We start from the raw sequence: 14,399 nt of genomic DNA on the forward strand, positions 1-14,399 counted from the left end.
TTTTTTGCACATTGTGTGAAATGTGAATAAACATTTATAGTCAAAATTAATAATTAAATGACATCATGGTGGGCACTGTACATCTAGTAAGAAAAAATAATATTTTTTACATGGGGAAAGTTTAGTTTAAATGTGTTGTAGAACTATTACTGTTTCTTTATCTACATAAGATCAAATATTTTGGTATGAAAAGCTGCATTTTTTATTTAACCAAGTATCCTGTATCATAACTACATGTCTGACAATTGTAAGAAACCAAACCGCATGAAAATCGGTTGAGAATTCAGCGAGTAATGATGATTTTAATCATAAATAATCTCCTGCCTCAATAGACATACATGCATTAGGCAGCGCAGCTCCACCTGGGCAAGATGGCGTCCGCGTTGACGTATCGCTCCAATGAGGAGCACCGTTGAATGTGGTATCTACGTAAATATATCTATACTGCAGTATGCTCTGCCATCATACCAAAGAGCATGGATACCAAGAGCCGAAGCTCAACAGAACGCCCCATAGCAACAGACTCGCCCAGGGTTTCGTCCTACCACCGCCATATTGGACTGTCAGCAGACCGCAGCAGACCCGCTTGCATACAAAAACACACAGACAAACTGAAGTATATCGCTATTAATTATGCATACAATGCTACTCACCTTGTGATAGCTTGGTCACAGCTGCTTTTTCACGTTTTTGTAAAGCAAAATATAGACTTTAAAAAAAACAAAACGAAGAAAAACGGCCTAGATGGCATCTCTACATATTACATCCACTATGAGAAGATTAACTTAATTACTCCATCAAAATCACCCCATAAGCCAAAATACCAAAAAATAAAAAAAAATAAAAAATCAATATTTTAACTAGAAACACATTAATGGCGACGTCACATAGACAGGAATAAGGATTTATTTACAGTTTGTACAGTAAGGGGACAGTAATAATAATAAATAGGCTATTTTAATATGATATATTTTAATGCTAAAGCAGTAATCAGTTCTGATATAAATGGTCCAAGAGGCCATATACATACATATATATGTATATACATATATATATATATAGCATATATATATATGTGTGTGTGTTACCTTCCCTCCAAAACTGGCATATTAAATTGATATTAAAACACTTTAAATCTTAGCCTACACCTCAGGAGTTCTTACCTGTCGGGATCCTTCGGGAAACGGTGGAAGGCCAGGTGCGGGGTGTTCCACTGATAGTTGTTGCAGTTAATTGCACTACACGATTTTCTTTTACTTTTTTTCTCCTCTCTCCTTGACATCTTGCATGTTGTCTGGGCGCAACAGTCCAAGCTCAACAGTCCAAAATGGTGGCGGTGCTACCGCAGCGCCCCTAGTGGCTGTTGGCAAAAATTCTACGGAGCTTTGCCTCTTGGTATCCATGCTCTTTGTCCTCGCTGCACAAATAAGAGACTTGGGACAGCCTAGAAGATGGCGGACCTCAAACGACTTCCGGTTCAAGCGAGGAGCTAGCAGTAGCACCAAAGAGCATGGATACCAAGAGGCGAAGCTCCATTGAATTTTTGCCAACAGCCACTAGGGGCGCTGCCGCCATTTTGGACTGTTGAGCTTGGACGGTTGCGCCCAGACAACATGCAAGATGTCAAGGAGAGAGGAGAAAAAAAGTAAAAGAAAACAGTGTAAACACCCCGCACCTGGCCTTCCACCGGCTTCCCGACAGGTAAGAACTCCTGAGGTGGAAGTTTTAAAGTGTATTAATATCAATTTAAGTTTTGTTTTGTTGTATATATACACATATGTATATATATATATATATATATATATACAGTATATATATCAGAACTGATTACTGCTTTAGCGTTAAAATATATCATATTAAAATAGCCTATATATTATTATTGTTATTACTGTCCCCTTACTGTACAAACNAATCAGACCATTGCAGTCCTAATATGTAGTGTCTTAGTATCTCAAATTAAATAAACCATGTATGAAAGGAAGTGTGGGCGTTGGTTGTACACGCAGCTCAGTAAGTGTGACGTAACTTCCGCTGCGCAAAGGATTGTGGGTCAGAATGGCCAAAGAAGCATGCTGACATGCATACTGCGAGATATGACCGGATGTAGTAGAACATCCTGGTACTTTTGGCATACTGCATCTGACATACTATGTATTGGGACACACTAATTCTTTTTCTGGCATACTAAATAGTATGGTAGTGTGGGTATTGGAACGCAGGGCTGGTATCCATGCTCTTTGATTATACTACAATGTAGGCATGTTTAGTAGGGGTGGTAGCATACTACTCCTCCCTACTACTGTTCGGACATACTACATACTAATTTGGTCTACTACAATCCATACTACTTGGCCTTTCGGACGCAGCCAGTGTGTGTGTGCCAGAGTTTCTGCCGCGGCCAGTAGCCTACCTTCCTTATACCCTCAAAAGCAATGGCTCCAAGTTGTTAGTCATTTAATAAGTTAATTAACATATAAAAGTAATGTGGGCTTACTTTTTATGCACAGCATTAGTTTGTTGGTGTGCAGGTTGTTAACAGTGATTTATCAAGGTGTTTCAGTGATGCTAGCTGACATGCAGCAGTGTTAGCATATGATTTACTTTTTATGCTGTTCACAGCTAGTGCTTGCGCTCAGTGTCAGCCACGTGTTTTAAACAATGGAGAGGTCTTCACAAAACCAGCGAAGAACAAAGAGTTCAAACTAAAAACCAACAAAATGTATTTAGACATCCAGTCCAGCAGGTGGCGGTATATCCACAATGGGCTACGGTAAAAAGCTCACTGAGCAGGCTCACAGACCGTCACAGGCATTAACCTGGAAGTGTATCCAGTAAACAGCGAAGCACACGACGCCTCGCAGCGTAAAGTCGTCCTGTTTTTTTCTCCACTCCGCCGCTCAGACTGCCGGGAACATGTCTAAAATCGAGATGCTGAGGCTGCTCATCAATCAGCGGCTCACCGAGGCCGCGGAGGAGATCTTCGGGGTGTTCGGGAGAACCATAGCCGAGTACGAGGAAGAGATCTCCCGCTCAAAGCTGGAGATCGACCGGCAGCGGCGGCTGCTGGAGCTCTCCAGGAAGCCACAGGTCTCTCTGCAGGCCAACAGCACAGGTGAGGAACTGTTGGAGGAACGTTACCGACTCTCAGCCGGTTTACTGCCCACTGAGCCGCCTGATAGAAGAAAGATACGTAGAATAAAGCTCATGTGACAGCAATACTTAGGGACTGTTCGTTACCTATGAGGGGGTAGGGGGTGATGTAAAAAGGATGAGGCATCTCAAATAATTGTGAAAAGCACCGTGGAGGGACGTATATTTGTTTTTTGGCCTAGGGGAGGGGCATACAATTAAATGGCTGTAGTTCTTATTCATTTTACCGCTAATTTTTTAAAGAAATCATGCAGGTATGTTATACCAATTATCACAGCCAGGAACTGTAAAAACAGCAATTTTTGTTTGATTTTTAAATTTGTGATGGTGCTCAGACTGATCATATGCATCAAAAGCCTCCATCAGAAAAAAACAAAACAAAACATAACCAAATCTGAGGTTAAAATAGTGATATTTCATTAAAATCAGTCTACGTCTTATTTAAAGTAGCAGTGTGTGTAATTCACTCATAAAAAAATTTGTAGTTTCACAGTCTTACAGAATTTATGTAATTATCAGTCAGAATGAGCCTTAAAGGAATGAAAACAGAAGGGTTATTTTTGGCTGAACAAACGTTTTATTACAATAATTGAAACTATTATGATAATGGAAGTTTGTGTTAAAACTTTACCCTTTCAATTCAAATAAAGGGGAGGCTCTCCGTCAAGTTGCTTTTTTTTTTTTTATTTGTTAGTGTAGTAGATAAGCAAATGTACATGGTATGATGACTGTCAGCTTTTATATCACAGTATACCTTACATCAAACATATCACTGCAGTGAAAAGTGATTAAAAAAACAAAACAAAATACTAAAAAAAAGTGAAATTACCTCAGATGTGTTTTCTTCTAATTTGTCAAGGTTTTCATGTTTTCTTTAAAGATTGCTAAAATTACACCATTTATCACAGCCAGAAACTCTAAAAACAAAAAACTGTTATATCTTTAAATTTCTGTTGGTCCTAAAAATTTGGCCAAAAATAAACTGTTTGCACGATAAGAGTGAAACACTGAGGCGTTTTTCAGCTCCAGGATTTCATCTTCAACTTTTATTTTTAAATCAATATATACATATAGAGATGTATTAATGTGTTGATCAGTTTAATGTTGCAGCTGGTAAAAGTGGAGCTCATTTTAATGACTTTACATACTGCTGGGTAGTTTCATCTATAAAAATACATCATCATTTATGAACTGATTATATTTTGTATTATTAATCTGAATCTGTAAAGTAACTAAAGCTGTAAGATAAATGTAGTGCAGTAAAAAGTACAATAATGGCTTCCAAGATGTGGTTGAGTTGAAGTATTAAAGCTATATTTGGTAATGTTGCAGAGCTAGCAACATTTGAAAGCGGCACCTCCTCTAAGCTCTGCCCCCTCCTCCCCCTCCCGTCAGTGCTCCGTCCAAAGCCATGGCCCCACACAAGCTTGAACGTGCATCCCCCCGAAGCAAACAAATAATTACCTGTCCAACAGAAAGACAGCAACCTCTGCATCACTTTTCAGGCCCTTCAGCTCCCTCAGTTGTCTCCACCGTTCAAAAGCTGCATGGATGTTGATGTCTGGTTTGTCCTCTCGCTTTATCGAAAGCCTTTTTCGTCGCAGCCTTTTCTGCCTCTGACTTTCCTTTCTCAGCCTGTTTAGCGGGGCGAGCTGTTACAAATAACGCTGGAAGTGATACTTTTGGCTGCATTTTCTCTGCCATTGTTCAGCAAACTCCTGCTAACTCGGTATTTCTGCTGAGGAGTGTGCTGAATATTTCCGGCAACGGTGACACGTGATGAGTGCATGCAGGGAGGAGGGAGGGAGGGAGGGACGGAGGGGGGCTCGGGCAGGACGAGACATGAAGGCATCTGATTGGTTCTTTCCATTCGCACCAAATGGCAGGGATTGGTCAAAGTTTTTACAGGCCTGCAGCTGCCACAGAGGTTGGATTTTTTTCATCCCTTTTTCTGAACACATTATGCATTGACTACTCTCAGGGTGGAAGGACCATTTCACCCAGTATAACAAAAAGTGTTTCTGAACAGGATTACCAACTACAACTTGAAGGGGCATGAAATGGAAATACTAGAAGTGAAAGTACCTCCAAATTGTACTTCAGTAAATATTATACTCTACTGCTGATGTTAGCATTTAGGTCAAAGCACTGCTGTGTCTTTATAACATCAGGTCATCAAGATATGACATTGCTGAAATGAGGTAAACTATAATATTAAATTATCTCCACCTTCACATGGTGGAAAAAGAAAACAAAGACACAGATCTCATTTACATTTGGAACATTTCAAGCTTTTCTTGATAAAGATTTGAGCAGGTTTAGTTGATCCACCCTTCCTGGCTGTTTTGTCTGTTGTCAGCAGCTGTCTGTGAGCAGCAGGACTGGAGTGCCAGTCTTGACCTGAATGAGATGAAACCTGCTTCCATCAAAGAGGAGGAGGAGGAGCTGTGGCCGGAAGAGACGCCTCAGATGGCCGATCAGAACGATGTCAAGTTCGTGTTGTTCCAGAGTGGCGGTGTAAGAAATAAGCAGGGCGATGACCAGATGACCTCCTCGCTCTCAAAGCTCCAGGACCTGGGCGACTCAGAGCTGGACCCCCAGCCGGGCACCTCGGTCCAGCCGACCAGTTCAGACCTGGACGACGATGCCCCCGAAGCTGCAGATCCGGCTTCAGGTAACGGCGACTGCGTCGACCTGGACGCATCGCTGTCTGAGGTAGTGGACTCGTACATTTGCACCATTTGCGGCCGTGCGTTTGCTCAGCGAGGCCACTGGGCCAAACACGTGCAGGTGCACCGCAAGGTCGAGAGCAAAGTGGACAAGTCATACACGTGTGACATTTGCGGGAAGAGACTGACGCGGTTCGACGGTTATCAGAAACACTTAAGAATTCACACAGGGGAAAAGCCATACTGCTGCGACGAGTGCGGCCGCAGATTCAGCGACAACTCAAATTACAAACGGCACATTCGCACGCACATGGGACAGAAACCACAACAGAGCTGAGGCTGCGGGACGAGTGTTCATACTGATGTGTGAAGCAGGACAGACGATCAAACCTCTTTGAGCCAGGAAATGTCCAGTCTGATGTGGAAAAATATGAAATTCCTCCTTCCTCCACACTAGCTTATTTACAGAAATTTTTTTTTAAAAAAACTACATCTGCATTTTACATTGAAAACAAACAAAACACGACACAGTAAACCCAGAACAAATTATTCTACTACAGATTGTGTTCCAGATTTAAAAGGTTTCCAGGTTTTACTCCTGTTTTTTTTTTTTGATATTCAAACCAGAAAAACTAAAACTCGTTTATTTAAACTGTGTCGAAGGAGAAAGAAAGAACCAGCTGTGTTGGTCGACCAAACATGTCACCATTTCGTTTTTCTGCTGTTAAACAAGAGGAGGAAAAACAGGATTTTAAAGCATTTTTCTTGCGCCAACATTCCACTGTGAAAAAATAAACGGACTGGAAACTTTGATTTTTTTCATATTTCTCCACGTTGGTGTGAACATGGACCCAGACAAGGAGGAAGAGACACTATAGAGTATTTTTCTATGTGATATATTTTGACAGATATTTCTGCACTGGAGGAAATGGTGATGTTGCACTTTACAGATGTATTAAACATATGTGACAGTCACAGGTTCAGTTTGCTGTCAGTTTAGACTCATTGAGATCTGCCTTGTTCATGATGGAACTCTGTGTCCACTAAAGATTATTTTTGAATATGTTAATCTTGATGGTAACGGGGCAAAACAATCATCCAGCAGTCATATTTTTGATTTAGTCAGAACTTCATGACACATCAAAGTCTGAAGTCTCATTTCAGGGTGTCAAACATGGCTGCCCATACAGTCAACAGGAAGTTAATGCTTTAACAAGGCTGTATGACATTTACTAAGGTAATAAAGTCACATGATTGGAAACTCATTTTTATGTTTCTCACATTGATTCAAATGCTTTGATTGTGTTACTGTTAAGTTTATTTCACATTCAACAACAAATGTTTATATTCTTTTACGATGTCATGCTGTGAGCAATTTTAGTCAGTTTTAAAGGGTTAGTTCGACATTTTGGCAAATACGCCTATGGCCGTAATCCCTATAGTCATATGGGTAGGTACATTACCTTTAACAGCATATGTTTAGTGCAGTTACTCCCGTCATCAAAACAACAAGTGTGTTGAGAAGAAGCCGACTGCTGATCATGGCAGACTCAGGGCTTGAAGTTCTCCGGCACGGTGCCGGATTACCGGTGCAGGAATATTTTTTCTCGTAAATATTTTATCATCTTGCTGTAGCAACAGTCATTTAACCAGTCGTTTTAAAGCAAAGCAAAGTGATAGTTCCAACTACCAATGGTGTATCACATTACTCAAGGTAAACAAGGAGTTCTAGCCAATCAGAGGCAGAGCAGGGCGGGCCTTAAGTTTTCACAGTCTCTCATTCAGTCACGCCACGGACACACCGGACGCGGAACCGAAGCTCAGCGCCCAGCAGCGGAGGCAGTTTTCAATCGGCGCCCATGTTAACCTATCTGACAGTCCACACAGGCCGCTGAGCAGAGCGGAGCGCCCGTGGAGGCTTGCGCACTGCAGCGTCTGGTCTATTTCTCACACGAGCTGCGAGCCGCGAGCGCTTCTGTCAAGCTGGATAGAGCGGATCGTACCAAACAGGAAGTCGGACACAGAAAAGATGAGAGAATCTGGCCAATTTTCAAAATAAAATAAATTTAAAAAATAAAAGCCTGTTTAATTATGATGTTGCTTGTCCGTCTATAAATATTTGTTCAGTTTGGTCTAGACACGAGATAGATGAAAACACACACACACACACACACACACACACACACACAGAAATGGCTACAGGTTAGGGGTTGCAATTCACACATACAGAAAGAGGGGGCGGGGGGGTGGTAGAAGTAAGTGAGAGATAATTTGTGAAGCCACAGATGGGTTGTCACTTGCTAATTAGCTCAGTCAGATAGAAGATGCTCCTTGATGTCAAAGGTCGTGAGTTCAAGCCTCAACTGATGTAAAATGTACATTTTAATGCAGACGTTCTTGTTGTCTTCCTATTCTGCCTCTTGTTGTTCAGAAAAAGTGTAGTGAGCTAAGCTACTAGTTACTCTAATATTAAATTAAGCTTCACTACATCAAAGCTGTCACCCTCAGAAATGTAGCAAGCTAAGCTACAGCAAAATGAAAGTAACTAGTGCAACTACATCCAAGCTTTTTACTAAATTGAACCAACTTCGTGCCAAGTCAGTGTTATCTTACTGATCAATAAAACTGTCAGTCAAACAGATAAGGCCAAAACACACCGGCGCCGTACGACGCGTATCAAAACAGCCGCCCCCATTATTTTCTATTTACAAACCCACACAGGCGGCGGCTCGACGCACTTTACGCTATTGTCCTATTTTTCCAGCGTCGCCGCCCTTGAAAAAGCGCTATTTTGTACTTCCCAGCCTAGCGGACTGGAGTGTGCAATAGAAATCCGGTTGATGCCCCGCAGCGCGACGCTTTTTGTGTGTGTTGGGGGCGGCACTTGACTCGCATCAATGACGCCGCTGTCATATGACGCCGCCGGTGTGTTTTGGCCTATAGGCAGGCAAAAACAGTGAGCTGCGCTAACTCACAACACGACTCAAACCACAACAGCAAGAATGAAGACCTGCTTCAAACAGTCACAACATGGTCAAAAACGTATATGCGTGTATGTATGTGTATGTACACTGCAAAAACTCAAAATCTTACCAAGAATATTTATTTCTAGTCAAAATGTCTCATTTCTAGTCAAAACAAATCTCATTACACTTGAAATAAGACTCATGACCTAAAAAGTAACTTGTTTTTAGACAATTTTCACTTCTTTCAGGAAAAGTTTCACTTGAAATAAGCAGAAAAAAATCTGTCCATGGAGCAAGTTTTTTTTTCTTATTACAAGCAAAGCTTTTCTTATCAAGTGGCGTGTGCTGTCTGCAGGCAGCAGAGCACCGTTACATGTACCAGCGTTGTCACGTAAGCGTGGTTACACCCCGCCTTTCCAAAAATAGACCTCCATTCTTCGTAATGGCAGGGTTTCCCATTTTTTCTAAAGGCCCCGCTATTCCGAATATTGGGGACAACCCCTCCATTCCGAAATTGATTTTCAAGTCCATATTTCTCCAAGTTTCCTGCATCAAACACTTCTGCCACTGCCGATTGGGTCAAATGGATCATGTGCATAATTAACCACAAAACAAGCAAATACTTCATCTTAATTACATATAACATTAATTATGCTTCAGCTGAATCCTCTAAGCAAATGACCATGTTGAATTGAAATTAGTTTATCATGTTAAATGTCTGAAATTGTATGAACTTGCTCCAGTGCGTTAAACCAATCTTTGTGCATAATCACACAGCCTGATATGCCCTGCAAACACAGTGGGACTGCTGTACAGACCGTTGGTCTTTCTTACCCTAACACCAGGGCCACACTGCCAACGAAGTGCTGCGAAGTGCAGCGCACCAAAATTCTTGCGCGAGCCCGTTCACATCAGACGCGCATTTCTCCACGCCGGTCGACAAGCGCTTCTGCTCCCAGCGCTTCTGCTCCCAGCGCTTCTGCTCCCAGCTGTTGTCTCCGTCACATTTGGGGCTGTTTTTCCATCAAGAGTATCTCTCTCTGTTTGCGTGTGTGTGCCCCAACCCCCACCCCCTATAGCCAGCCCACACTCTCTCTCTCTTTCTTGTGTGTGTGTGTGTGTGTGTGTGTGTGTGTTAGTGGGTGTGAGTGGGTGTGAGTGTGTGTGTGTTCATCTCTCTCACGCTCTGTTTAGATACCACTGACTAATATGTATAGCCTATTAGCCTTTTGAAGGAAAAATGTGAGTCTTTTTTTCTGTTTTATATTTTTAGTGGTGACAGTTTTTTATATTCCTTCCCGGCTTGACACATTCGCGGGCCCACGCAGAAAATAGACCAGACGCCGAAACAATCGCTGTGGATGACACAATCGGTTAACATGGGCGGCGAAAAGAAACTGGCTTCGCTTCTCGGCGCTTCGAGGCTATTCGCAGCACTTCCGCATCCGGTGTGGCCCTGGCGTAACCCTGGGTATTTTCTGAAAGCACAGAGCAAAGAAATGTCTTTTTTTTCTCCCCCAGTCTGCTGTCAGCAGGAGCGGCGGCTACAGCGGGGATTTCAGCACCACGGACAGCGCGTGTAAAAAGACTTGACAAGTGTCTCCTTTTAAATGTGTTTGCTGCTAGCGAAATTATACATAATAAATGAAGACAGTGACATATTTTCAATAAAAAACAATGAGTTGAACGTTCATTTCAAGCTTTTGTAGTACAGCGAATTTCAGAATTGTGCGAGTGCGGCCGGAGAGCGGGCAGCAGTGTTTGATGCAGGAAACTCGATATGGACTTGAAAATCAATTTCAGAGAGGGGGTGGTTCAGAACGGCGGGGTTTCGGAATGGAGGGCTGTCCCCCGTCAGGTTTATGCGGAAGAGACTCAGTGTGGTAGTGGTGACAGTTTTATTTCAATCCGTAACAGAAATTTCCGGCTCGTTTGAGCTTAAGAAGTGATTTTGGAAATGTAGCTTGTGTGGATGCTACCGCGCTAAGTGATCAATAAAAGAGCTTAACTACTGAGAAGTTACTTGATTCAGAAAACAGCGACGCTATCACCAAGCTACTGAGAAATGTAGTTAAACTACAAACGTCCACTATTGTAGTGACGCTACTGCCCAACACTGACGATCACTTACCACTAGTGCTGCATGATTTGATAAAAATGTGCGATTGCGATTATGGTGGACAATATCGCGATTTGCGATTGCGATTACAATATAATTACAATAAAATATAATAAATAAATGGTATCATGAGTCTTTTTGCTTGATTCAGTGTTTCCCCTACATTATATTAGGGGGCACTGACCTGACAGTTATTGTTATGGACAGACAGTGAGTCAATGACCGTCAACAGACTGAGCACAGTCAAACACGCTGCTCACACAGCAGCGCAGCACGGAACTGTACACACAGCGGAGCGAGCCTGCGTTGCGTTCAGGCGTTGTCACGTAAATGACAAATTCCAGCACGCCATAGCACAACACAGCAGCATGTCAAGTGGGCCGAACCCGAGCAAAATTGCTCAATTTTTCATTTGTTATGGAGTCCATGATTTCTCTATGACACTTACAAATGTTTGCTTAACTGTGCTTGGATGTTGTTTTATGAGGCTCTGGCAGCTTTCAGTTGTCTTTGTCTTTAACGTTACACGGCTCGGCTTTCTCTCGCATGCATTCCTCCTACTTTTCCCTGTGCTGTCTCAAGTGTTATAGATTGGTTGTGTTGCCGTGGGACGTGGTGACTTTAACTTTTACACTTACACAGCACGTCTTTCTGTCCAACGTCGCTGTACCTGAAAGACGTGCCGTGTAAAAGTTTAAAAGTTAAAGTCCCCAAGTCCCGTCTCAAGTGCTGATAGAGATTGGTCGTGTTGCCGCGGGACGTGGCGACTTTAACTTTTACACTTACACAGCACGTCTTTCTGTTCAACGTCGCCGTACCTCAATCCAAAGTATCGCCATGTAACAGACGTTTTTTTCGCCACCAACTCAGGCTGTTCATGGTCATGCTCATGCTCTTCTTCAGCATGTTGGTCACTGCTGCACGCCGGCTGCACGCACCAGGGGCCTGTATCACGAAGCGAGATCAACCTTTCCTGGGTTACCCAGACCCATCCTGGGTTGACTAACCCTAACAATGGCAATCAGGATAATCGGTATCACGACGCTGGATATCAGCTCAGTAACTCAACCCAGGGTTGCTTTATCAAAAGCCGTGAACGCGCACGCAGCAGACCAATCACAATCATGAAAGAAGCGCAGCGTCACTGAGTGTCACTGAGCGTCCTCACAGAGTGCCGTATGTGAGGGAAAAAAAAGTATTTCTCGTGAGGATCAGAGATTAATTCTACTAAAATATGAGGAGAAGAAAAACAACATTAGAGAAAAGACCAACACCGTGGCAGCTGCAGGAGGAGGAAACACGCGTGGCAACGCATAACGGGATGAATAATGTTTAGTTTTAGTTTAGATTAGTTTATTTGCACATAATGTTAAAAACAGACAGTATAACATTTACAAGATTAAAAAAAGAAAAGTGCCGGAGAGGTTAGAAGCCACTAAAAGCTTATCAAAGAAATTCCCCTGTCAAAACATCAATGAAATCACACAATAGAGAAGAAAAAAAACGGGTAAGGAAAGAAGAAATAGAGAAGGAGAGAGGGAAAAATCAAGACAAAACAAGGTAGCAAATAAAATGATGTGTAGGTTAAATTACTCATCACTGGTTCAAGTAGCTACAGTACCTGTACCTGTACATCTGACACGGATCACACCCTTGAATCCCAATGAAATCAATGCTGCGCAGATGAATTGCGTGTATAACAATTACCGTCTAACATCATCGCGTCTGATAAATTGGTCTTCTTTGTCATAACATTATATATGCTACAATAAAGCTTAAAGCTGACGTCACAATTAAATTATATCAACACCAAATTGATAGTCTGAATAAAATCATCCGGATATTGAGCTGTGTTAGAAATTAACAGCTGTGCAAAAATATACCTAGTCTCCCTCTTTAAAACACAAAAAGGAAAATCCCTCAAACACCATGAAGTGTAGACATGATAGGCTACTTTCTACATTTCCAGCAGCAAAGCTGTCAATTAGGCCCATTATCTTTAACAGGGATCATTTCCTCCAACAAAACAAAATGTTGGCACTAATTAATGGTGCTATTAAGTGTCTGCAAATTATCAGTTTCTTTCTTATGAAGGGGTGGGATGAAATTTCGACTTCTTTCCACTCCATTTTGAACAGTCTTTGCATTGTCTGTTGTTGTTGCTTTCTTTTCTTTTTTAATGTTCAAAATAAACTTTCAAATCAAAATCAATCAAATTAATTAAACTTCCCGTCATGACTGGGCTGCATTTCTGTCAGCGGAGTCATTTTTTTCCGAACAGCTGATTGGCCAGTGGGTGGTGCTTTTTATAGGATCAGATTCAACCCTGAACTTACCCTCCTCCGGAGCAGGATAGCCGTTTAGAGTAAGTTACCATGGTGATCTACCCTGATAAGAACTGAACCGGCTTTGTGAGACCGAAAACCCAGGGTTAACCCTGAAGTTACCTCGCTAAGACATTAATCCTGCTTCGTGATACAGGCCCCTGGATAGCTTGTGGGCGTGATGTCAACAAACTCCACACACTACAGGAGAGGCAGTGACGTTCACAGGCACACACGTTAACATTTATTTAGCCTACATTAAATCGCAAATCGCAGCCTTTTATGCGGTTATGTAATCGCACAGCCTGACATCGCGATTGCGATTAGATAGGTCAATAGGCCAGCCCCAGGTGTCCTCAGGGTCCTAAAAGGTTCATATGTCACAAGCATTGCCTAGAGATATTTGGGCGCTGAGCCACAGAGGTATTAGATTTTGAAATCAGTTCTCTGAGTGACAGGTAGCCAGTGTAAGGATTTTAGAACTAGGATTATGCGGTCAATCATATTTCCTAGTTTTTGTCAGGACCCTAGCAGCAGCATTCTGAATAAGCTGATGTTGCCGAACAGCTTGTTTTGAAAGTCCTACAAACGGAACACTGCAGTAATCTTATCTACTGGAAATAAAGGTGGGTGAGCCTTTCAAGGTCTTGCTTTGACATTATTCCTCTGGCTCTTGGAATGTTTTTTAAATGGTAGTAGGCAGATGACATTACAGATTTTATGTAGCTGTGTAAATTTAAATCTGAGTCCAGGAACGTTTCTTTTGTGACTTTCAGTTATAAGAGAGAGGGATTCAAGGTGAGGCCTGACACTGTCTTTCTTTCTGATGCCCAAAGACAATGATGTCGGTTATCTCTGTTGAGTTGGAGAACATTTTGACACATTCAATTAATGATTTGCTCAATACAATGACACAGGTGTTGTACAGGTCCATAATCACTGGTGAGAGCAATATGTACAGTGGTGTGAAAAAGTGTTTGCCCCCTTCCTGATTTCTTACTTTTTTGCATGTTTTCCACACTTAAATGTTTCAGATCATCAAACAAATTTAAACATTAGTCAAAGATAACACAAGTAAACACAAAATGCAGTTTTTAAATGAAGGGTTTTATTAATGAGGAAGAAAATAATCCAAAGCTACATGGCCCTGTGTGAAAAAGTGTTTGCCCCC

At 42.0% G+C, this 14,399-nt stretch overlaps 1 protein-coding gene across 6 annotated transcripts in view; it reads left to right on the forward strand.

Moving 5' to 3' along the window:
• The first annotated feature begins 2,813 nt into the window (after window positions 1-2,813).
• Window positions 2,814-14,399, forward strand: part of LOC126383494 (zinc finger and SCAN domain-containing protein 12-like) — a 70,504-nt gene continuing 58,918 nt past the window's right edge. For 4 of the 6 annotated variants that reach the window (XM_050034023.1, XM_050034020.1, XM_050034021.1 and 1 more), the window contains exons 1-2: window positions 2,814-3,112; window positions 5,510-5,865. In XM_050034023.1, the coding sequence (XP_049889980.1) occupies window positions 2,914-3,112; window positions 5,510-5,865 (555 nt within the window). In that variant the 5' untranslated portion in view covers window positions 2,814-2,913. Of the gene's footprint in view, window positions 3,113-5,509; window positions 7,970-14,399 lie in introns of those variants that run through there. The other 2 variants (XM_050034018.1, XM_050034019.1) reach the window with 2 other exon arrangements.

This window comes from Epinephelus moara, chromosome 22 (genome assembly GCF_006386435.1).
Source record: "Epinephelus moara isolate mb chromosome 22, YSFRI_EMoa_1.0, whole genome shotgun sequence".
Classification (NCBI taxonomy): Eukaryota; Metazoa; Chordata; class Actinopteri; order Perciformes; family Serranidae; genus Epinephelus; species Epinephelus moara.